Source organism: Amphiura filiformis, chromosome 11, assembly GCF_039555335.1.
Source record: "Amphiura filiformis chromosome 11, Afil_fr2py, whole genome shotgun sequence".
Classification (NCBI taxonomy): Eukaryota; Metazoa; Echinodermata; class Ophiuroidea; order Amphilepidida; family Amphiuridae; genus Amphiura; species Amphiura filiformis.
Window position 1 is genome coordinate 54,454,016 of NC_092638.1, and position 26,066 is coordinate 54,480,081.

General features: G+C 36.6%; 1 protein-coding gene across 1 annotated transcript; it reads left to right on the forward strand.

Annotated features, from left to right (window-relative positions):
- The first annotated feature begins 873 nt into the window (after positions 1-873).
- Positions 874-23,441, forward strand: LOC140164048 (uncharacterized). Its single transcript, XM_072187313.1, has 13 exons — positions 874-958; positions 2,011-2,088; positions 5,437-5,664; positions 8,229-8,400; positions 10,644-10,780; positions 12,189-12,278; positions 12,728-12,880; positions 13,436-13,561; positions 16,047-16,301; positions 18,084-18,215; positions 20,457-20,684; positions 21,221-21,354; positions 22,465-23,441. Exons 1-13 carry the CDS (start codon positions 940-942, stop codon positions 22,663-22,665), a joined length of 1,953 nt encoding a protein of 650 aa, XP_072043414.1. The 5' UTR covers positions 874-939; the 3' UTR covers positions 22,666-23,441.
- Positions 23,442-26,066: the final 2,625 nt, after the last annotated feature.

The following is a 26,066-nucleotide window of genomic DNA, read 5'->3' on the forward strand; positions in this document are numbered from 1 at the left end:
CACTGTTTGTAGAGGTCACGCGTCAATGGTGAGAGCACTGTGTATTGTGTATAGGAAAACGGACAGTAACTGCAGTATGATGTAGCCATACGTTTCCGGTCTTTTTGGGAAAAACTGTATGCCGGGACTGTATACGAAAGGTCAAAATTTCAAACGATGGTCGGCTTTTCCTCCCAGCTACATACACTTTAAGTACATATCATTAAATTTATAAAGTTTACTTCGAGGACTGTTAAATGTCAAAAATATCAATTTTTAATATTAGTTGCCATAAAACTGGCAATCTCACACATAAAAAAGTGGCCCAAGACGATCACACAGATCTGTCGTTTTTATGTCGAACCAAAGCATGAAAGGCTGACAATTATTACCATGGAGTGTTTTTCTCTTTCTTCAAATCTGTTAAAAACTTTTCAATATAGTCCAGCATCATATAAGATTTTAAACCTGGCTTGAATTTTTTTGTATAAGCCTGTTCTCATGTATTCATTCAGGGCGACCGTTTTAACAAACTAATAAACAAATAAAAAATTTAACAAACAAACAAATCTTTCGTATCACATTTTACATTTCGAATATGAATAGACCACAGATCCTTGGGCGGATCTGTGGAGTGATGGACTCATTATCGTGATTATGCAGATTAGTTGATAAAAATTACGTAAAGAATCCTTTCAAACCAAATCACCTGGAAATTTGGTCATTGTAAAAATTCTAATGTTGTCCTCGGACTATGCATTTGTGTTAATACATACCAAAACATCTCATATCATATATATAAGAAACAGTTGAAGCGAGAAAATAATTTGCCTAATTTGTGATGCATCACGGAGCAAGAGTCGGAATGTTTAGGACTACTTTTGCAACCAGCACTCCCCGAAATCATCAGCGAAAATAATTATTCGTTGTGATACTCAATGACACAACCTGTATTCTTCGATGCCTCAGCTGCTTAAAGGTAGGTGTGTTTGTTTGTTTGTTTGTTTAAACGGTCGCTCCATGTGGAGACACTGTGACCTGATTGACAGCCTCATCCCCCACTGCACCCCATCAAAATTCAGACTTTGATATCAAATGAAAGATGCTATTTTTCTCTTTAATATAATTGAAATTAGGTGTTCCAAATCGGTAACTTTCCAGAAATATCATACAAAACTGTCGAATTAGTCTCACGTTCGAACTAATTCAACAGGTTTTGATGACATCTTCGAAAAAAAAAACCGATTTGGCACTCCTTGTTTTAATATGTTACAAATTGTGGGGAGGCGATAAGTTCAAAGGCCCATTCAGTCATTTGCTCATCCGTACACGATCATGTCAGAAATTAATATTTAGTTCTGGGTCTGATTATTCGGACTAGCTCATCCGGACGATCGTAAAATCATCAAAATTCAGATTTTAGTACCTTTGGCATTGTCATAGATGTGCTAACATAGCCTGCTAGTGGTTCAGCCGAATGCTGTGTATTTGAGACAAAATAAGACATTTTATATGAATCTGTAATTTATATACTAACAGTAGCTACATGAGCTTACATGTATTTGAATCGGGCTTCAACTTCATCAATACTGCTGTTTTCTTTGTTTTTGCCAAATTTTTCATTTCAAAAATACCAAATGACAATTTGAATGATTATCCTTCACTTTTAAGCAATTTATAAACAATTTTAATTTTTTTAGCCTAATCACGAAGCTGCCGTGGCCAAGTGGTTAAGGCACAGGTCTTGTAAACCTGAGGTCCTGGGTTCAATTCCCGGCCGAGATCGCTTTTTCTGCTTGTCTCCTTTATTACTTGCGACGGCGAATCTGGTGAAAAATTATGTTTATTCCCGTCGTTCATGCCACTGTTTTTCCATGTTGTAAGAGTTCATTGTGTTTATCAGAGTAAACTGGAATTTAATATACAGACAGCATTTTGTTTGAGCCTGGTCCCATCAGGACCCAAGTGTGTCTCCACACGGAGCGACCGTTTAAACAAACAAACAAACATAATTTATATTTATCCTTCCAGTTAACATGATGGCGTTTCTTTTTGTGGCAATAGTGTCGCTGCTTCAGATGCATTTAGCTCAATCACAGGGCAACCAAGGTAAGTGTTATCATCTTAAAGGTGGGTAACCTGATTGAAAATCTCATCCCCCACTTTACCTCATCAAAATACTGATTTTGGTATCAGATGAAAGCTCGTATTTTTCTCATAAACATATTGAAATTTGGCGTTCTAAATCATTGTATTTCAAAAGAAATCATCAAAAAACTGATGAATTAGTAGTGAATTTGCTCTCAATGAGAGAAGACACAACTTATTTTGCTCTGAGTTTGCTGTCTTTGTTTGCTACTTATTTTCAATTTGAACTTGCCTTCAAGTTTTGACTTGAATTTGTTTTTAAACTACAGCATGTAGTTCTTGCTGTTTGCTTTATATTTTGTTGTCTGTCCCTGAAGAAGAGCAGTTTATCTGCTCAAAACGTTAGGCAGTTTTTTGATGATATCTTGGGAAATACACTGAGTTGGAACTTCTAATTTCAATATGTTTATGAAAAAAATAGGGCCTTTCACTTGAAATCAGTATATTACATGATCATGATGATCATCATTAATAAAAATACTGTAGACATCGACAATGTCGGTAATTCCATTAGAATTAGTCACATTTACAAAAACATTTACATTTTCTTTTTGCATGAGTGCTTGAAAGGGATGACATTTTATGTTATACGTAAGTTTTAAAGAATTTGATTTTCCAAATATATCAGGTCACCTTCTTTTAATTGTCTCTACATAACCCCCAAAACAACATCGACCAGACTCATTCATACACCTATATTTTAGAAACATCTTCCGACAAATGGGTCAATTTAGAATTAACAAAACATTATAACACTGTGTACTTTCGTTCAGGACGAAATTAAGTCCATTTTCAACAAAAAAATCACATTGTGTGGCAAATATGATTTTGAATGTCCAAACACAGATGGTCCAAACCATTATCCACTCAAATAGAGCATGTTAAAACTCTCTCGGCCAATTCCATCGAATAGATCGGGCACGTGGCCATGCTATTCCCAGGTACCCAGGCGCTGCAGGGGACCAGGGTTTAATGCATTTTTTTTATTGAAGTTTTAAAAAGTGGATTTAATAAGGTCCAGAATGAAAGAATACAGTGTTTTATCCATGTAGAATGAGCTGAGCCCCACCCCACCCCCATCTGGTTAGCATGAATTATTAGGGTTAGGGTAGTATAGGAATAGTTAGGATTATGGTTATGCATTTTAGGGTAAGTTAGTAAATCTTCCTGACTAACTTTCGGCCACGTCCCCGAACGACGGGGCAATATTTGTGTGTAAAACCCCGGCCAAGTCCCGATTCCAGGTAGCCGGGTAATTCAGTGTTGACTTGCTACCCATGTAGCCTTTTGCCTTGGCTCAAGCCTCGCCGCTAATTCCGTGCTCTTTGGGCTTGGTCCCTACAAGGCCCGGCACATGCCCAGCCCTGCAGAGACAAGATTTGTGTCAAAGCTCCATCTGTTATCAACTGCCCGGCTATCCCCGGATAACAAGAGGCCGGGTGGATCCAGTCTTAGTTTTCATGGCATGTATGACATCTAAATTCTATTAAACTTAACAACATATAGGCCTATGTACCCATGCGCGTATTTGGGAGGGGCTTTGAGGGCTCCAGCCTCCGAGGGTAAAAGCAGTAGGTGGCAAAAAGGAAGGGGCGGCGGAAGAAGGGGCGGCAAGAAGATTATTAATGAAAAAAGAGCCGGGCAGAAGGGGCGGCAAGAAGAATCATTAATGAAAAAGGGCTTGAAAATTTTGCAACGAATGAAACTATAGCTTAAAATTTGCTTTTGGTCTCTACCAGGGCCGCCGCTAGAGAGAAGGGATTGGGGGGGAGTTACCCCAATTCTTAAAAAAAAAAGTTCAGATATCTTTTGATCCTTAAACCCCATACCCCCACTACCACCAACTTTTAGTTTCTTGAGCGCCCTGCTGGCTGGAAAAAAAATCGGTTAACCTTTTCGGGCATTTCATAAAGCGGGCGGTAAAATGTACCTTTTCTGCAGCCCCGGGTAGCAGCGGCCACGGCACGCCACAGGTACCCCCCCCCCCGATACGATCATACTCACACACATCACAATTAGGCCTATAATATACCTTCAAAATCCATCAAGAAATTTAATAGGCCTTTATAAGCCTTTATAGTACACTGATAATTTACAGGTCAAAGCACTGTTCCACGGTAATGAATTCGGCAATCATGAGCTCACGTAAGGGCACAGAGCACCAAATCAGCTCTCCATTGCAAAGAATGGTAGAATGAACATTTCCACAGGGCGCCTCTTGATTTTCTTTTTAATTTCGGGTTCATTTAAGTGATTAAGGTGTTGCATTCATACGTTGTAATTAGAACATGCCAGCCTTATAGAAAACTAAGCCTCAAAGGACACCAACTTTGATTTGATGTAATACGCCTGTAATCAAAGTAAAGATTTGTTCCAAGTCTTCCATATTATAATAATTTAAAAAAAAAAAGTTTTTAGACTGCGATAAGTCTGTCCTAAAACATTGTTTCTGCGTGGATAATGATTTGATAGTTCGAAATCATCTTTGCAACACACTGAGCATTTTCTTTAAAGTTTTCTTGAAAAGTGGACTTATTTTTGTCCAGAATGAAAGTACACAGTGTTAATACATTAATAAAAGTGGAATGATTTGTCTTCATGGAAGTATAAGAGTTTCAAAGAGGAAATAGTGAGTGGAATTTAAAAATGGTTGAACCGGGACCTCTAATAAAGTGTTTGTATTGACCTTATGTAGAAAGCATGGAAGAAATGGTAGTTTACTTCATTAAATGAAATATGATATCTGTACATTGATCACCATCATGACCATTGGGTTAGATCTCTAGTTTGGTTTATTAAAGGAGTATTTCGTGATCATAGCATCCTCTTTTTATGACATTGTTCAGTTTATATCCACGTAAAAAGCTTATTCCCAAAATTTCAGTTGCTTCTGATTTTGCGTTTGCGAGTTATGCATGATTATGTGTATTACACTGCTCCATAGACAATGTGTTGTAACCAGAACGAAATTCAAATTTCACGATATCTTTGCAAAACGAATTATTCTGCAAGACATTTTGTACACAAACATTATGTAGCCAGAGGTTTCCAGTGATATAAAAATCTCAACCTTTTTGGGAAAAGTGGGGGATAATGCTGTGGATCACGAAATGCCCTTTTAAGGTACGAAAACTGGCAAAACATCAAACCGCCTTGGGGCGCAAACATGAGAGCCAGCCAGAGCAGATCGTGGGTACCCTAAATAACCTATATTAAATTTGGTAGAAATTGCAGTAACAAATCATGCGAATCATCATGATCAGGTACGGTAAAGGAATAATCTAATATTGTTACATAATCATTTCATAGACTTCTTAACGTTTTCCACATCCACTGATTTGATATACACGTCCAACCTAACTTGTCTAACTGATTTGGAAGAAGTAGAAATAACACCATCAATGACGATGTCCAATGTCCGAGGTGTGGATTATGATCCTGTAGATGAAAAGCTTTACGTAGTTTCAAGAGACACTGACCAGATTCTTCGATTTAACCTGGATGGAACGGGTGGAGAAATACTTGTCAGTCCTCAAAGTACGTATATATATGTAGAAACCACAATGGTGAAATAATCTATAAAAAGAAGCAGCTAGTTTCTGTGTGGCACTATTTCGTTTGCACCTCGGCACTATCACTGTCATATCAGGGGGTATTGGTATCATAATTCGCAGGGCGTAAGCTCGTAGAATGTTATCGGTATCTAATAGTGCTGCAGAAGCGTGAAAGTTTTGTGCATTTTTACCTGAAAATCACCAAGTTTGGCTCATTTGTAGCTTTTGATGTGGAATCTGGAGCAAAGGCCAAAATTATTTCTTTCCAAGATGGTCGCCAAATTTAAAATGGCCGCCACTGAGTAAAATTGCAAGTTCTCACCTTTTCATGAATTATCTGTTTACCGTAATGAGGCACACTTTGATGATTTGACCTACTTTTAACCTTCAAATCCAAAATGGCCGCCAATTATCAGCTCACAGAAGTCAAATTTTCAAAGTCGACTAATAGCCTTCATAAGGCCCTTCACAATTAATTCTTAGTTTCCTGTTTCATGGTTGAAAACCAGGGATGAGGCGACTTTTAATTATTAATTATTAATTATCTTTTATTTTCTTTATTTTAAAATAAGTGGTCGCAACCTACATCAAGCCATTTTGACAAGGAGCATGCATTTAATTATTTTACTACTATGTTCGATTTTATACATAAGTAATGGTACAATTAGGTTCTATGTTTATTCATCATTATAGATGATATGATCAAAGTCAGAAAGTAGCAAATGGTAGTCATTAAAAGTTAATTATAAAGAGAAAATCCAAAATATAAATAAAATAATTAAATATTTTGCAATTCTCTACTTTGGACGCGGGGGGGAAACAGGAAACTAAGAATCAATTGTAATTGGCCTAATAGGCTCTAATTAAAGCTCCATGTGACTACGAGCCTACCTTAGGACCTGCATAAACAAGTCACATGGATGGGCCCAAAAATGTTATTTATTTCTGACACCTAACAGAATGAAAATTTATGATGCATTCAAACCCATTGTGATGCTGATTACAATAGGCTACTTGGAAGTTTCATGACAATAGCCAGTGGCCACATTAACCAGTGGTGTGTGAAATTATGTATTACTAGCCAAATACTAGTCATATTCAGACAATCATACAATTCTTGAGGATTGGTGTGCTCGAGAATTATGATCCCCAAGTCAATCCCTGAGTATGTGTCCACATGACTCAATTACAGCCTGTTTTGCAATATCTGACTCTGATGTCGCAAGATCTGGAATTGCAACCGGTACCTTACTATAACTATAGATTTTAAATACCTGCTGTAACCCAACTAATTGAGCCGTATTAAATATATTAATACAGGGTCATATAGGTTATGCTCAGCACCCAAGAATCGGGAAATGTATCGGTCACATGGCAGTGGAACCCGAGGATCACTTGAGAAATCATGAAATTTCTTGGGGATAAATTTGGGGATACGTTTTGGGGCAGACTTTAGAGATTAAAGTCCTCGAGAGCGTTCATACGGCAGATTTCCCGAGGCTTTTGCTTGAGAACTGCATTGCTTAAGCATAAAGCCCTCCGTGTGGACATGCCTAGTACTGTGATCAGTTTGTCCTTCATTGATTTATCTCTATTGTCTGGTAGGTGACAAATCTATGAATGGACTGTGTATTCAGTCCTATTCAGTCAAATGGATGAATGGGATTTATTTGTTGACTTTCTTGAGATTAAAAGTGTGTCCTAGTGCAGGAGCCAAGGTAGGCTCGAAGTGACATGTCTGAAAATGCTGGATTGAGTCTTGGACAGTATAGACTACAAGTAATAATAATTTGACTCTTTTTTACCTTCAAGTCCAAGATGGCTGTTGATTTTTAGCTCAGAAAGGTCAATTGTTCAAAGTCGTCGAAGAGCCTTCAAATTAAGATGCCCAGCAAGCACAAACAAAACGTTTTACAGAAAAGGTTTTATTGTCTGGTTATATAGAGGGTATTTTATAAAACGTTAACATAACGTTCTAAAAACATTTTTGAAAAATAGATGCAAAACATTATAATGTTATCAAAAAGTTGATAAAATATTTTACAAAAAGGTTTGCTATCTAAAACAAAAAGTTAACAATTACATTTTGACAACATTTTAAACAGTTGTTGCAGCATTTTTTCATATAAGATATTTTAAAAACTTTTCATGACCTTTCACCCGACATTTATTAATCTACCGTTTTGAGTTATAACACCAAACATTTTAAACAACTTTTCACATTTCCGATTGATTTTTAAAACACACAAAACTATTTAAGTGTTTTTGGTTATGGCGGCAAAGTGGCAACCATCTTGAACAAATGGATTACCCCATATCCTAATTGCTCTGCAGCTAGAGCACTATATTTAACTTGATTTCATACCAATAATAGGTAAAAGGAGTATCAGTCACCGTGGATAAAATACGAAATTCGTGGATTTCTTTAACATGCCATCTCTTCTAAAGTTTAACATCGGTTAAAATAATTTTTCGGTAACATATTTTTAACTGGGTTGGTATACTTGTTACATTTACACCATTATGAATACTTTTTTTCATTCACAGATCCATGGGGAATTACCTTAGATACAAGTAATCGTATCGTTTATTTTACACAAACGGGCGCGGTTAAAGGCATACAATACATTAATATGGACGGAACAGGCCAAGGTTCTATAGCCAGCAGCGATTTTCAACCAAGAAACGGACGCGCTCTTGCTTTTGGATCTGTGACACAGTAAGAAATGAGCTTATTTTAATACACTTTAAACTGTTGTGACTTGATAGTTCACAGCATCTTACGAATGGTAGTGAGCTTTGGCAAAAACTGCATTGCTCAATTCATAGCGAGCGTGAAGAAGAATTAAAAATATCACAGATATACTTTTATAGGTGCTGTGGTTCTTGAGTTACGTTGTAAAGAGTGCTGAAACAACAACACTTTTGTAAAACGTACATAACTCATTAACAACAATAAATTAAGCAAGTTTGCAAAGAATACGATTTGTAGAATGAACTTTTGCAAAACATCAAGGTATTAATTTTCAATAATATATTGATCTAGATAATGAAAATCGATTTTTAGGTTGCTTCGACCAAAAATACCTCGTCTACCCTTAAGGGAACTGGAATGAGCGTTTTGAGCGTTTCAACAGTATTTTTTTTGGGACATGAGAGCACATCAGACGTATCGAATTGCATTCTGAATACGAAGAATGTCTTTCTGATATCAAATAATTTTCATTTTATAAAATTCACGACATAATACAAATTTTATGACAAATTATTAAAATTTGATATTTTCACAATTTTGAGATATAACAGTCCTCGAAGTAAATTTGATAAATTTAATGATATATTCTTAAAGTGTATGTAGGTGGGATGAAAAGCCGACGATCAATTGAAAATTTTGACCTTTCATATTGAAGATATGGATTTTTTTCCCAAAAAGACCTAATTTTTTTGGTGTTAGGGAAAAAAAATCCATATCTTCAATACGAAAGGTCAAACAAAATTATCAATTGATCGTCGGCTTTTCATCCCACCTACATACACTTCAAATATAAATCATCAGAGTTATAAAGTTTACTTCGAGTACTGTTAAATATCAATTTTTAATGATTTGCCATAAAATGTGTATTACCTTGCGAATTTCAAAAAATCAAAATTATTTGATATCAGAAGGACATTCTTCGTATTCAGAATGCAATTCGATATGTCTGATGCGCTCTAATGTCCCACAATAAATACTGTCCAAACGTTCATACCCCTTCCCTTAAGCGTACTAAAGGAATGGGTAGCAGTCAAGTTCGACCATGGCGCGAGAGGTGCGGGTTCGAATCCCGGCGGTGGTTAGTACGCTCTCGTGTAAAAATTGAAATTCCCTGGACAAGGAACTTACTGCTAATTGTTGAGCAGCTGATCTTGGCTCCAAAGGTCAATTGAGAAATACCTATGGTGTGCGCTTTTTAGCTGCGCGTCCCAGTGTTGTTGTTTAATGATTTATGGAATAATATGAGACCGTAGTGGTCTAAGTCTTGTGGATATAGTGCACTATAATTCACTACGCTTTAAGAAAAAAAAGTAAAACACTGCAAGAAACAATGGACCTGTTGGTAGTGTAATTGTTTTGATTGTTAATCGCTAAATTTATTTGTTAACGTATTGTAAGCAAAAAAGGAAATCGGCCAAATTACAGAGGTGTGAATACTGCTGTGATCATGGTTTGCCGCAAATCCCCTTTGCGACACTGACTAATTAACAACCCTCTTGGCATACAAGGCAACCAGGGGGATTAGATCAGTTCAGCTGTTAATCTGCCCACGAGGGGCTATTATCAATTAGTGGTCAATTAGTGAGCAATTAGTGGTTTTGACTCATTTCTGATAAGGATAATGAACTGAAATAATCTCAAGAATGCTGGTTAACAATAAGCAGACTATTGTCTCATTTCGTAAACAAAGGCCCACATAGTATTGTTACTTTGCGTTTGCTTTATAATCGGTTATCCAACTGAAACTATAATACCAGCTTATTCCAATACCGCACAGGTATAAGAGAAACATGTGAAAGTGTGGATTTAACCAGAGAAGATCTGATTTAATCAGTTGAGCTGTTTTCAATGAGTGTTATCTTGGTTTAATAGCTTTTAATGGGGTTTAAGACCTGCAAAGGTCGTGGTGAATTATACTGTAGACATGACTGCATCATGAGACAAATGTAGCCAACAATCGGGCTTATTATCCTGATCAGAACCGACAGTAACGAGTTTTTTTTATCATGGATCATGTGCCCCGCCTTTACCAGATTTTTTGGGTCCTGCGAGGAATTGAACCCGGAACATCTCGCCCCAAAGGCCAAGACCTTAACCAGTGTGCAACGCTGCTCCTTTGGGTCTGGGCTGCTCTACTAAATATGAATATTTGGAATATTGTCTAATTTCGAAATATTTTATGTTTTCCATTTTTTGGCTTTGAATAGGTTGATTTATATTGGATGGTCAAAAAAGGGCTCTCAGATCAGGAGGTACTCTCACGATGGCACGACTACTGACGAGTCACTTATAGCAGCCGACGATGATATTATTCAACCATGGGCAATGACAGTCAACGAAATGGGTTTGTATTGCAAAAGAATATCACGTCAAAATTATGCACCCTGAGGGTCATGATTTGCAATTTGTAAAGAAAATTGATAGATAATAGAAGGTAACCAAATCAATAATGATTTGTAGTATCCAAAATCAACCATTTTAAACTTCAAAACAGCCTGACAATTTGCACACAAAAAAATCAATGTTTTGATATCCGTCTCTAATAATATTGGAATCAAGGACATTTTTTCGAAATAAATACCCTATTTTTACCATTTAAGGACGCTTTTGAATTTTAAGTACACGAGCCCAACGCCCAACGTGTCAAATAGTACGGGCGACAAGGCTCTATACAGCCTGTCTCAAAAAAAAGTGTGCAAGTGAATAGCGCCCTCTATGGCAATTATGAAATACCGTTGTGACATGATGCTTACATTAATGTCAAGGGCGCAGTCTTAGCTCTCACATGCCGTTTGTTTTGTTCAATTTGCTTGTTTTAATCTCGAGATATGTTTAGTTATCAACGAAAGGGTAAAATCACAATTGTGCCACTTTTAATAAGGGCTGCACAAGTAAATCAATCGATAACTGATGTTGATGCGTCTAATCCACTCCCACTTCGGGGCTCGTGCATAAGACGCATCAACATCAGCGCGCATGCAATATTTTGTCTAATTTCTCTCCCAACAAATAATACGCGTTCATTAACCTATAAGTTTGCAATATTTGTTTGTCTTTTAACATATCTTGAGTGACAAAGAAAACAGTATTAACCATGATAAAAGCATTGACATGCACATGTATTTAATTTTACAGCATAATGTGAAATATCTATTTCTGTTTTAATCGGTTTTAAGTGGAAAAGGAGAATCATATAATCCTGTATCATGATAAAACAGTTTGCCAATATCATTCTCAGGACCCTGATGCTAAATCGATCAAACCAAAAGTAAAATATTTTGGGTGGCTGGATTATTTTTACATATCCCATCATAATCAAGCTTTATGTTATGGAAGGGTCATTTTGAAAAAAAAAAATCCATTAGTATATCACAGTGTGTGGAAGAATCTGAATATTGATATAGGCTCTACCACATGGAATATTAGATATATTAATAGTGATGCATTCTGTCACAATGAAGCATGAAATATAAACTATGGCAAAAATATGAAGTAGGCCTATCCAATTGCCAGCAAATTCACAAGGTAGGTGAAACTTCAATCTACATCACCTATTCCGATTTTATGGCTGAACATGGATAGTTGTAACCAAAAATTGTAACTTGCATCTCCTTTGTAACGGCTTTAGGCCACGACTGTCCTTCTTTGGACAATTTAGCCCTAAAATAGCATATTGTAGCACACATTGTCTCTGTGAAGTGATATATATGTCAAGCGCGCATTCGTCTGTTTTTCTTTTTTATTTTCTATAGAACACAAGCTATATTGGACCGATGCATTGCTTAACAAACTTGAAGTGTACGACTTACAGACGAAAACTAGAACAGTTCTGTCTGATGAAGGTAGGCAAATTTAATATCTCATTGTGGTTGTCATACCGACAACATGTGATGGTGCTGTCTGTAGGACATGTGATAGTGTTGTCAGTATAACATGTGATGGTGTTGTTAGTATGACGTGGGGTTGTAACTTGTAACACGTACATCCGGTTAGCCAAGAGCCCCACAATTTTAGCCATGAAAAGGAAAAGATGAATATGTAAGAAGTAAATAATTATGTGTTTCCGACACGGAGGTTCCCGTTGTCCGGGTAAATTCTTTTTTCGATATCACTTGACTCGATTTTATCCGCTTATCAGACACCCGGGAAATTACACGAATCCACGTAAAGACGATCAGCAAACCATTTTGGTGTTCTTGTTATTGATCCCTAGCGGGATACATACAACATTCCCCTATTTATAGTAAGATACTTAATTCAGTATTATTATTGTCATTATTTTCAACCTCAGGCACTGGACCCTATAGCGGTGTTGCCGAATATGGGGGATTTTTGTATTATGCTGCCCCGACTCTTCGGCGTATGGCGATCAATGGTCTTAATGACACAGAAGAGGAAATTACTGCAGGCACTCCAAAAACATACCTTGTAAAGTATGAATCAGGTAAGAAAATCTTCTTGAGTCAAAACGCAGAACCTATTTCGTAAAAATGTTGGCACACTTGTGCTGACAGATGTTTCGAAGGCAGTGAAGATTACAGTGAAGTACAAAAATACTTACTCTGAGTGGGTGGTGTACCTCAGGGCACTATCATTGGATCTATCACTGAGTTTGATGACAGCAAAATGAAGGTTCGGAAGTACGTTGATGACCTTACAATAGGTGAAAAAAGAGCCATTGATGATGTCACTGAGGTACAGCAGAATTTAGAATTTCTGCATGAGTGGTCTGTCATTCACAAACTTTTAAATTTAAAAGTTGATGCCAAGTAAATGCCAAGCCATGAGTATATATAACAATTATTAGTTCTGAATCTATAGGCGTATTTATAACAGCTGAGTTACTTTTTGTGCAGACTTTATATATTTCAACGTTATTTCAACGTCATTTGTGCCCATTGGGGTATCTCCCAAGACTCGTGTGACCTTTATTGAAACTACACATAGCACGAAACAATAATATTCTTTATCGTTATCTCTAATGTTGTCATTGTTTTAGGAATGGAACAATCATACACTTGCGGACCACTGATTGATCTATCTTTCACTTCTTACGGGCCAGTCTGTGAAGGGAGGACAGTGTGTGTTGATATCACAAATAACGGGGATAGCGATGGCATCATTAGTAAGTAGAAGGACAGTGTGTGTTGATATCACAAATAACGGGGATAGCGATGGCATCATTAGTAAGTAGAAGACTATTCTCTCCTATGGTCCTGCACTCTTATTCATTCAAGTTAAGATTGCACTGCTGTGTGTTAAACAGAGAAGTAAAAGATTCTTATCAGAGGTTAAACAGAGAAGTAAAAGATTCTTATCAGAGGTTAAAGCTTTTTTAAAAGCTTAAAAGCTTAACTGCTTAAAAGCAGTTGTGTTAGTTCCTCATTGTTTAAAGGATATTTACAGATTTTTGTGGTTATGGTCAACGGAAATTTGTTGAAATTCAAAGTTGTTCAAATTAAAATATAAACCATACCAAAGTGTTCCTCTTGTCACAAGGATTCAGAAAAAATATAGTTTGACCTATCTGTGATGTACGGTTCTCAAGTTATAAGCAAAAAGGTCAATGGTCAAATTTGAAAAATTGCTCCGATTGTTATCAAAATGGTCTCAAATTGATTTTTTTTCTCTGTATAAAGTTCGATGACCTCTATGGCGGCCATATTGGACAAAACATTTTTGGCCCTCCCCCTAGAATTGTTCAACAGACTGAATACTACATCTGAGCCAAATTTCACACTTTTCACAAAACTTTAACAATGGTTTCACCATTCTGCAGCAGTACTCCTCCAGGTTACGGTTCGCTATCTCTAAGGTTCGCTATCTCTAAGGTTCGCTATCTCTAAGGTTCGTTATCACTAATTACGAAAAAGGTCCGCTATACCTAAGGTTCGATATCACTAATTTTGAAAAAGGTTCGGTATTTCTAAGGTTCGATATCACTAATTTTAAATAAGGTTCGCTATCTCTAATTTTAAATAAGGTCCGCTATCACTAATTTATTGAAGGTTCGCTATCTCTAAGGTTCGCTATCACTAATTTAAAATAAGGTCCGCTATCTCTAATTTTAACAATCCCGGTATCCCTAAGGTTCGCTATCTCTAATTTTAAATAAGGTCCGCTATCTCTAAGGTTCGCTATCACTAATTTCAAATAAGGTTCGCTATCTCTAATTTTAAATAAGGTTCCCTATCTCTAATTTTAAATAAGGTTCGCTATCTCTAATTTCAAATAAGGTTCGCTATAGCGGTCCTTATTTAAAATTAGAGATAGCGGACCTTATTTGAAATTAGAGATAGCGGACCTTATTTAAAATTAGAGATAGTGGACCTTATTTAAGATTAGTGATAACGAACCTTAGGTATAGCGAACCTTAATCGAAATTAGTGATAACGAACCTTAGAGATAGCGAACCTTAATTAATTAGGGATAGCGAACCTTAAACAAAATTAGTGATAGCGAACCTTAGGTATAGCGGACCTTTATTGGAGTTAGTGATAACGAACCTTAGAGATAGCGAACCTTCAATAAATTAGTGATAGCGGACCTTATTCAAAATTAGTGATAGCGAACCTTATTTTAAATTAGTGATAGCGAACCTTATTTTAAATTAGTGATATCGAACCTTAGAACTAGCGAACCTTATTCTAAATTAGTGATATCGAACCTTAGAAGTAGCGGACCTTATTTTAGGTATAGCGAACCTTTTTCTCTATTAGAGATAGCGTGATTCTGATCTCCATAGACTTTACACGTTAGTGATAGCGAACCTTAGAGATAGCGAACCTTAGAGATAGCGGACCTTAGAGATAGCGGGATGTCACCCTCCTCCATCAGGCTATCAATATATTTTGACATGGAAAACAGCTTCCAAAATCAGTGTAACATCCATCCAAGACAAATGCGAACTGGATAGCCATAAAATGGAAGTCAACCTCGCGCCTCATCTACACAGATATACGTACATAACCAGGGTCTGACCTTCCACGACGAGCTTGAGCGAAGCTTAAAGCCACACATAAAAAAAAAACATGTGGAAATAAAAGTATAAAGTGACCAGTAGATACCAGTTGTTATGGTTGTAGTCCTACTAATTCATAACATATTGCATGGCTTAGGGGCTAGTTAGCCCATATTTGCAAGACTTTCCATGCCTTCAAGGTAAAATAAACCTACTCAAGTTACTGTCTGGCTGATCTTCCGTAGGGATAGATGACATTCCAATCTTCCCCTTAAATACATTACGTACTAGAGTTTAGCGTTTCAATGCCAACACGTGGAGATGGGGGATCTGTCAAAGACCAGGCTGTGAATGCGGAGCGGGGCAGCAGTTTAGTTAAATCACGCCTTCATCTGAGTGCCTGCTCTATTGCTCAGAAAATGGAGCCCAGGGCCAAGCAGACATTGATGCAGCCCTGTTGCTATCAAAGTGCCGATCACATTGTACTGTGAGCTATATGCTTCCTCAACTTCAATTTTTATCTGAGAAGCATAAACTTATTGATAAGTCACATTATACTGTATTGAACTGTGTGTTAAAATTAGCTTAGAGTTTCGTGCGGGAAAACACGTATGTATAACACTTATGTTGCCGATATTTTCTTTTTCAGCTGTAAGCACAGATAATGGAACAGCCATAGAAGGTGAAGATTACACATACGAGCACGCCATAGAAGAAACAATCATTGTGACTGTAAATGAAACAGTATCTTACACGTTTAACATTCTTGCCGACCAAACAGAGGAAACCGATGAGAAACATTTTAGCATTATGCTGACTGGTAGTGTACCCATGATCTCTCGTTCGACCAATAGAACAGGGAACATTACCATATCAGAGGATTACTTTGAACGATGTGATTATGGTAGGTGTTAGTTAGCTTTAAGGCGGGAGGTGGGCACCTTATCTCAGAGATTTTATACTATGAGATGAGACACTCTGTACAAACTGCCTATACCATGCTATACCGCAGTTGAATACATGCAATTCGCAAGCGTCGTCGCCGGCCAAGTCTTACTACGCATGATGCAGTCATGTCTACAGTAGAATTCATCTCGACTTTTGCAGGACTTAACCCCATTAAAAGCTATTAAACCAAGATAACACTCATGGAAACAGCTCAACTGATTAAATCGGATCTTCTCTGGTTGTGCACAAGTGTCTGTTTTCATGTGCGATATCGCAATAAAGCTGGTATTATAGCTTCAGTTGGGTAACCGATTATAAAGGAAACGAAAGGAAACAATGGTATGTGTACCTTTGTTCACGAAATGAAACAATTGCCTGCTTTTTGTAAACCAGCATTCTTGAAAATGAGCAACATAATGATTGTTGACTTAACACGGTTTGGAAATAATTTCTTCATATTTTTTGTGTTATCTGTCGTTTAAATATCCTTCCTAAAACACAAAAGTGCGACCCTCTCCAAACACCTATAAAATTAGCTAAAATTTAGGACATGTTACAAAACTATATTGTCTAGAATTTTAGAAGAGTACTTTTAATATTGGCCGGTTATTTTTCACACAGCGACGTTAACTAGGCAATGTACTATTACCTATAACATTAACTAAAACACCAAAGTACGAATATTTCCAAACATCTAAATTAGCTAAAAATTTAGGATATGTTAAAAACTATATTTTCTAGAACTTTAGAAGAGTACTTTTAATATTGGCCGGTTATTTTTCACACAGCGACGTTAACTAGTCATATCCCCATACTTTTAACGTAGGGCTATTTGTAGAGGTCACGCGTCAATGGGAAAGAGCACTGTGTATTGTGTATAGGAAAACGGACAGTAACTGCAGTATGGATCGTGTAATGAGAAGATACCATAGAGGACTGAGGAAGAGATGGTCCGAATTCTAATTTATTAATTTATCAGGGAATCACATTTTTGTACCGCTCACAAAACAAAGAGTATAAATCCGCCCACCGCTGTCAATCATTAATAAAACAAGCTCTGGCAATGACGTAATCTTAATTATAAATGTGAAAATCACATTAGTACTGTCTGCTGTACTCTGTCTTCCAACAAGTGCTGGAGTGTCGCGGTCCTGCTCATCTATGAAACTCCCTTCCGAAGACATCAGACTCAGTGAGTCTTTTGACTCTTTCATGATTTTTATAATGTCAACATTGATATCGTTATGATTTTTTATTGTTTACTACTAATAATAAATTATATAGCACCCAATGCATATGGCATCTTTACATATAAAATACCAAAAGCAAGCTTTAAACTACAACAAACATTTGGTACAACAAAGTTATAAACAAGATTTAAATAAAGAATGGAATGCAGCAAAGGAGCGATTGGCGAATAGGGTGCAACTCTACTAGTCTTATTACAAGACTACCCTAGCAAAAACTTTAACACTAAAATGTAGGTACAATTACAGAATAGGGTGCAACTTGCTAGACTTGAATCCAATCCTCGTTTACGGAGTTTAGGGTTACGGTAGGGCAGTCTTGTAATAAGAACAGTAGAATTGCACTCTAGTCGGCAATATGACACGTAAATCTTGCTTTTATTTTGCTTATGTGCTTGTTTACAATATGTTTTACCATCTTAAAATGATAATTAAAACAATAAATTTGTATGTTTATTTAGATTTTGAAATAGTGCATATTTTGTTTTCAGGACCGTATGGTTTCGATGACTATGATGGGTGCGGCCCTGCAATAAATTTTGAATCGGTTCTCGTTGGTCCTGTGTGTGAAGGAATTTTACCTGTCCGACTGACAAACATTGGTGGCGCTTCTGGTTCAATTAGTAAGTCAGCGGATTGATCATTATCATTATCAATTTATCTTTTGTAATGTTGTAACAAATTGAAGCTTCGACATACTCCTAGGAATGAGATTTGTTCCGTATTATGACTACGACCTTTTTTCAGAACAAATCGTGTTCTTTAAGGGAAGGGGTATGAACGTTTGGACAGTATTTATTGTGGGACATTAGAGCACATCAGACATATCGAATTTCATTCTGAATACGAAGAATGTCCTGATGATATCAAATAATGTTGATTTTCTGAAATTCGCAATGTAATACACATTTTATGGCAAATCATTAAAAATTGATATTTTTGATATTTAACAGTACTTGAAGTAAACTTTATAAATCTGACGATTTATACTTAACATGATGCAGTCATGTCTACAGTAGAATTCACCTCGACCTTTGCAGGACTTAAACCCCATTAAAAGCTATTAAACCAAGATAACACTCATTGAAACAGCTCAACTGATTAAATCGGATCTTCTCTGGCTGTGCACATGTGTCTGTTTTATATGTGCGATATAGCAATGAGCTGCTATAATACAGCTTCAGTTGGGTAACCGATTATAAAGGAAACGCAAGGAAACAATGGTAGTGGACCTTTGTTCACGAAATGAGACAATGGCCTGCTCTTTGTTAACCAGCATTCTTGAAAATGAGCAACATAATGATTGTTGACTTAACACGGTTTGGAAATAATTTCTTCATATTTTTGATGTTATCTGTCGTTTACATATCCTTCCTAAAACACAAAAGTGCGACCCTTTGTCAATCACCTACAGTACCCAATTTCGGCATACTATATAAGAAACTCATCATGATAATTGCCAGAGAATAGTTTAAATGTAGCTTGTACCGTTTTTTGTGGCATCCTTCAGAAGTGAGCGGTCCGATACCAATATTTTCGGTCAAATCTCCATTCAATTAACACGGGGAGTTGGCTAGCTATGCCTTGCCCTCACTCATATTTTACAAAAGTGCGACTATTTCTGAACATCTAACCTAGCTGTAATTTTAGGTCATGTTAGAGAAATATATTTGCTAGAAGTTTGGAGAATAAGTTAAATATTGGCTGGTTATTTTTCACACAGTGATGTTAACTAGGCAAGTGCCCATTCTGCCAACATACATCATTTGTAGAGGTCACGCGTCAATGGTGAGAGCACTGTGTATTGTGTATAGGAAAACGGACAGTAACTGCAGTATGAAGTGTATGTAGGTGGGATGAAAAGCCGACGATCAATTGAAAATTTTGACCTTTCGTATTGAAGATATGGATTTTTTTCCCAAAACACCCAAAAAAATAGGTCTTTTTGGAAAAAATCCATATCTTCAATATAAAAGGTAAAAATGTTCAATTGATCGTCGGCTTTTCCTCCCAGCTACATACACTTTAAGAATATATCATTAGATTTATAAAATTTATTTCGAGGACTGTTATATATCCAAAATATAAATGAAAATATCAAATTTTAATGATTTGTCATAAAATTTGTATTATATCGTGAATTTCAAAAAATGAAAATGATTTGATATCAGAAAGACATGCTTCGTATTCAGAATGCAATTCGATACGTCTGAGGTACTCTCATGTCCCACAAAAAATACTGTCGAAACGCCATAAACGCTCATTCTAGATCCCTTAACTTAAGCGATTTAAAATACATTTTTTTAAAATGCTGAAAAAGTACCTTTCTGAAAGCAAAAAGAGGCTCTCACTTATTACTATTAATATAAGCCGTATAGTTATTTGATCTTTTTTTTTTGACTGACACTTCTTATTCAAATGGTTCCAGAGCCGCTTACTTTCTGGTTATAAAATCAATATCATATCATATTATGTGAATGCTATATTAGGCTTACTGAAATCGATGTAATGTATCTATGCAGTGTACGAGCCAAATCTACAGCCTTTCTCAAAAAAAAAATGTGCAAGTAAAAAGTGCCCTCTTTGTGATTTTACCCTTTCGTTGTTAACTAAACATATCTCGAGACTACAACAAGCAAATTGAACAGAACAAACGGCCCTTGACGTTGATGTAAGCATCATGGCACATCGTTATTTTCTAATTGCCAAAGAGGGTAGTTTTTACTTGCACAATTTTTTTGAGACAGGCTGCAGAACACACCGTTTATTAAACATGTAGGAAATTATCAGTAGCAACATGATTTGTCATTAAACGGTTGTACTTAATTAAGTTAATTGGTTTCTATTATTGGTAAATCTTATAGATGTTGTTTCCATTAATGACACCGCTGAAAGCAATACAAACTTTCGAGAAGTAAACGAGACATTGAATGTCGGAATCGGCCAGTTTGTAAAATTTGATGTTGAAATCATCAACCATAGTGACTCTTACGATACGACGGAGAAATTATTTCATCTACAACTCGTCGAAGACAATGGAGAGTATATTACGTACACTCGGACTCCTACAGTAAATGTCACGGTTCAATGTGGTATGTAAAAATCATTTCAAATTTTTTTTCCGTGTATAGTGTTTCAAGGCGTATTGTGCGCGGTGACATTAAATTTGATTTGGCTCAGTTGCGACCGGAAAACTTATGATTTGCATTTATACGAGACGCGTGACACACTGTGATTGGCTTGGCCGACTTTCACCTCCAGGGTTGTACATGTGAGTGGAAAGGGTGGAGGAAGTCCAGGGGCCCTTAGCAAAAGCAAAAATGAAATAAGGGGGAAAAGAGGAGATATGAAAATGGCCCACACTGCCCCTTGTCCACGGGCCCTGAGGCGCTTGCTACACCACTAATCATTACTCCGCAAACATTACACGTGACACGTGAACATAACATGTTATTGCCTCACTCAAAGTATTGGCTTGGCGACTTTCAACGTTGCTTCTAGTCATGCTAGTGAGGACTCGACAAACATTGCCTACCTGAACATGTGTAATGTAACATGATTTGCACGATGGTTACGGGATTTTATTGGACTACAATACCGATTTACGTTCGTATCATTTTCTTCACAGATGTCAAGCATGTAGAAATGCTAAACATATGGAAAGGTGGATTTATGGGCCGAGTTTCATTTATTGTCGGAGACTATGACGTCACCAATTGGCGAGTTGTACTTCATTTTGACAGACGCGTTTGGGGGTTAAAGGTAAGAATAAATAATGATAATAATAATAATAATAATCAATTGGGCCTTCATTTCACCAACATAAAATTGTACACACTTTATACTGCCATAGTGGTCCACCAAACATGATGCAGTCATGTCTACAGTAGAATTCATCTCGACCTTTGCAGGACTTAACCCCATTAAAAGCTATTAAACCAAGATAACACTCATTGAAACAGCTCAACTGATTAAATCGGATCTTCTCTGGTTGTGCACAAGTGACTGTTTTCATGTGCGATATCGCAATAAAGCTGGTATTCATAGCTTCAGTTGGGTAACCGATTATAAAGGAAACGAAAGGAAACAATGTTATGTGTGGCTTTGTTCACGAAATCAGACAATGGCGTGCTTTTTTGTAAACCAGCATTCTTGAAAATGAGCAACATAATGATTTTTGACTTAACACGGTTTGGAAATAATTTCTTCATATTTTTGGTGTTATCTGTCGTTTACATGTCCTTCCTAAAACACAAAAGTACGACCCTCTCCAAACACCTAAATTAGCTAAAAATTTAGGACATGTTACAAAACTATATTGTCTAGAATTTTAGAAGAGTACTTTTAATATTGGCCGGTTATTTTTCACACAGCGACGTTAACTAGGCAATGTACTATTACCTATAACATTAACTAAAACACCAAAGTACGAATATTTCCAAACATCTAAATTAGCTAAAAATTTAGGACATGTTAAAAAACTATATTTTCTAGAACTTTAGAAGAGTACTTTTAATATTGGCCGGTTATTTTTCACACAGCGACGTTAACTAGTCATATCCCCATACTGTTAACGTAGGGCTATTTGTAGAGGTCACTCGTCAATGGGAAAGAGCACTGTGTATTGTGTATAGGAAAACGGACAGTAACTGCAGTATGATGGCTGTAATTGGGCCTTCATTTCTTACTTTTGAGGGGGACACAACCCCTCAGACACCCTACTGCGTCGTACAAGCGCGACGAGATAGACTCTACGTGGCCATATTTTACACTTATTTTTCTCGAGGTTGCCCCCCCACTGCTTTAGATCCGCTACTTTTCGGAATGGATTGACGCCACTGATAATAATAATAAAATGTTTCTTTTTTCCAGCTTATCGACTGTGGTGACGTAAAGGTTGGTGGCCGTGTTGTAAGCGAGTCTGGAGATACGGCTTATACTCTTGTCCCGATTGCGAGTAGAAAAAATGTCGTCAGTGGTCACAAAGTGTTGTTTGAATTTTCCGCCAAAACCGAGAAGAGACCCAAGGATATGCAGAGGAGTGCTGTTTTTGAAATACTTTCGCGTCGTTGAGGACTTATACAGGCCGAACTTTTTATCATACGGGGAGCATAAAGTCCAATATTATTAACTGTGTATTAAAAATTTACGATCGGTACCTTTCGTATATAGAAGTAATCGTTACTTATGAATGGCTACTTGAGTTACGAAGGGATACAAATTTAGTAAAATAACCCAGTATCCTTGCATGAATGTCAATATGGAAAATTGTTTGAATGTGTGTTTAGGCTGAACGTATGATTTGGCCCGATAGCGATATCGGTGACCCATGGGTACCGATGGGATTTTTTCATCGTACAATGACTATGTTGTTAAAATATGATGACGTCATCAAATCCGTTTGAATGGATTGAATACATATCTTTCCATTGCAATTTATTTGGAAGCATTGTGACAAACAAAGGAAGCTTTTAATTACCTAGCTGGGTATTCTAATGCTATCCGATTCTGCTTTCTTCTTCTGGCAACAAAAATGCTTCTCCTCCTACATGTTACACCCTACAATTACGTAACTTGCACAATGTATCGGCTATATCTAGTACCCATAGGCATGATAGGGTGCAAACAGATTTGGAGTCAAAGGTCATTAAGGGGGCATTTCCGGTATATAACCAAATACCTTCAAAATGCTTCTTCTGCCACATATTACATAGCACAATGACGTCACTTACACATGTGCATCGGCTTTACCCAGTGCCCATAACTTGCACACGGAATTGGGGTCAAAGATCATTAAGGGCTGGGGTATGAACGTTTGGACGGTATTTATTTTGGGACATTAGAGCACATCAGACATATCGAATTGCATTCTGAATACCAAGAATGTCATTCTGATATCAAATAATTTTAATTTTTGAAATTCGCAATTTAATACACATTTTATGGCAAATCATTAAAATTGATATTTTTGATATTTAACAGTACTTGAAGTGAACTTTATAAATCTGATGATTTATACTTAAAGTGTATGTAGGTGGGATGAAAAGCCGACGATCAATTGAAAATTTTGACCTTTCGTATTGAAGATATGGATTTTTTCCCCAAAACACCAAACAAAATTAGGTCTTTTTGGGAAAAAAATCCATATCTTCAACATGAAAGGTCAATATTTTCAATTGACCGTCGGCTTTTTTCCTCCCTGCTACATACACTTTAAGAATATATCATTAGATTTATATAATTCACTTCGAGGACTGTTATATATCAAAAATTTGAAAAATATCAAATTTTTATAATTTGTCATAAAATTTATATTATATTGTGATTTTCAAAAAATGAAAATTATTTGATATTAGAAAGACATGCTTCGTATTCAGAATGCAATTCGATAGGTCTGAGGTGCTCTCATGTCGCACAAAAAATACTGTCGAAACGCAATAAACGCTCATTTTAGATCCCTTAAGGGGATAACATCTTACAATTGCATTATCTCGACATCTGTAAGGGGTATGGGGCTCAAACTCGGTGACAACAAATCTCATGACGTGGTAAACATTTTAAAGGGGTCAGATCAAAGGTCATGCAAAGGTCAAATTTTAGAAATGCATTTTCTGGACATCTGTAAGGGGTACGGGGCTCAAACTCCGTGACAACCAACTTACTGACTAGGGGAACACTTTGAAACACTGTGCAGGGGTCAGGTCAAAGGTTATCTGGGGTCAAATGACATTTGGGGCTCAAACTCCGTGACAACAAACTTACTGACTAGGGGAACACTTTGAAACACTGTGCAGGGGTCAGGTCAAAGGTTATCTGGGGTCAAATGACATTTGTAAGGAGTACGGGACTCAAACTCGGTGACAACAAACATCATGACCAGTGGAACATTTTTGGAACATCTTTAAGGGGTGAGATACCTCCAAAACAACATCATGCCCCAGCTAGGTTTATGGTCTATGACCACCATTTGCCACTAGTTTTATTTTTCTCATTGACATGTGTACAAAAAAGAATTTCTCAATATGCGATTTCTCTGTATTTTCTTAACTCAAAATATTGTCTGTTTTCTCTGATGTACACATGTTTTAACTAAGTCTATCTTTTAAACTATTTTAATATAGTTTTGGATGTTCGGAGTAAGTTTGATTTAAAAATATACACAATATTGACCTTTATTGGCCAAAATATGATGGCGTCATCAAATTCCGAAATACCTTTAAAAGATAGCTTGCATCATTATCCATATAAATGTTGACACATGTTAGAACTTAAAACTCAATTTATTTATATTTAAATTAAATAAAAACATGCCTTACTAACTGTTCATCTTCAAACGCACTTTTCTCGCATATCATATGACTTTTAACAATTTGGAGCTCCACACGGCTTGGGTACTTCCAATATTTTTGTATGCCTGCATGATTAAAATATATGTCCAAACCGTGTTTGACGCGTTCTGATTTTTGTATCGTCTTCCTTGAAACATTTATGGGGGACATTCGTAGTATAGTATTTTCTTGTTCAAATCGTTTCCTCTATACACAAAGACTTGGATAAAAATCAAATATCATGATTCCTGTATGAAATAACCATCGTATTCCATGATACTATAATATTGAACACTTAAAACGCGTCAGATGTGTTCAAAAAATTCGCAGTGATATTAGATTACTACTTTTCACCAAAACGTGTGGTTTTTGATTGCATATAAATAAATCTTCTAATAGTATAATATTAACAACTTTTAGTTGGGTGTACAGACTATTTACAATATCTGATTATATGAATATCTATGTCATCACGAACGCTTAACTTCCTTTATACATGATGTACATTAATTAGTTTGATAATGATCGCTCTGGCTTTATTCGTGCACAGTTATATAAATATAAATACGAGTTCCTTCAAGTTTTCTTTTTTTAAAACTTTTTTGCATAGATGTAGCTTATAGCAATCCAATTCTCACTCCAATCACGGTTTCAGTTGTCTAGTAGTTGTTGACAATCTTGTTGTGTTCTAATTCTGAAAAGAAACGAAGGGTGAGAGAATAATTACTATCAACCTGAAATTACCATTTATTCGTTTCAAAATGACATAGCTAAGTAGAGACGGCTTCAAGACACTGAATAAGAATTTCGAAATTGTACCCACACAAAACAATAAATTGAATGAAAGAAACGTTTAAACAAATTCTTACGACTAACTCGGTGTGGTGACCACGGTTAATAAAAGGTAACATGTGCGTATATTGGGGACTTTGGTGGCACGAGCCGCCCCGGGGTAAAAGCAAGGGGCGGCAAAAAGGAAGGGTGGCAGAAGAAGAAGGGGCGGCAAAAATTTGGGCCAACCTTTTCGGGATGTTCAAGGGGACGGCAAAATTCACCTTTTCTCCACCCCAGACCTGGTAGGAGTGGCATGGGTACCCCATTGGGTAAGGCGTGAGAAACTTTTCTTTCGTTAATGGAGTTACCACG

What these genes read in the sequence shown, in the direction of transcription:
- LOC140164048 (XM_072187313.1), top strand. An exon ending in AATACTTGTCAGTCCTCAAA is followed by an intron (nt 5,665 to 8,228) that starts GTACGTATATAT and finishes TTTCATTCACAG; the next exon opens with ATCCATGGGGAATTACCTTA. An exon ending in CCTTGTAAAGTATGAATCAG is followed by an intron (nt 12,881 to 13,435) that starts GTAAGAAAATCT and finishes TCATTGTTTTAG; the next exon opens with GAATGGAACAATCATACACT.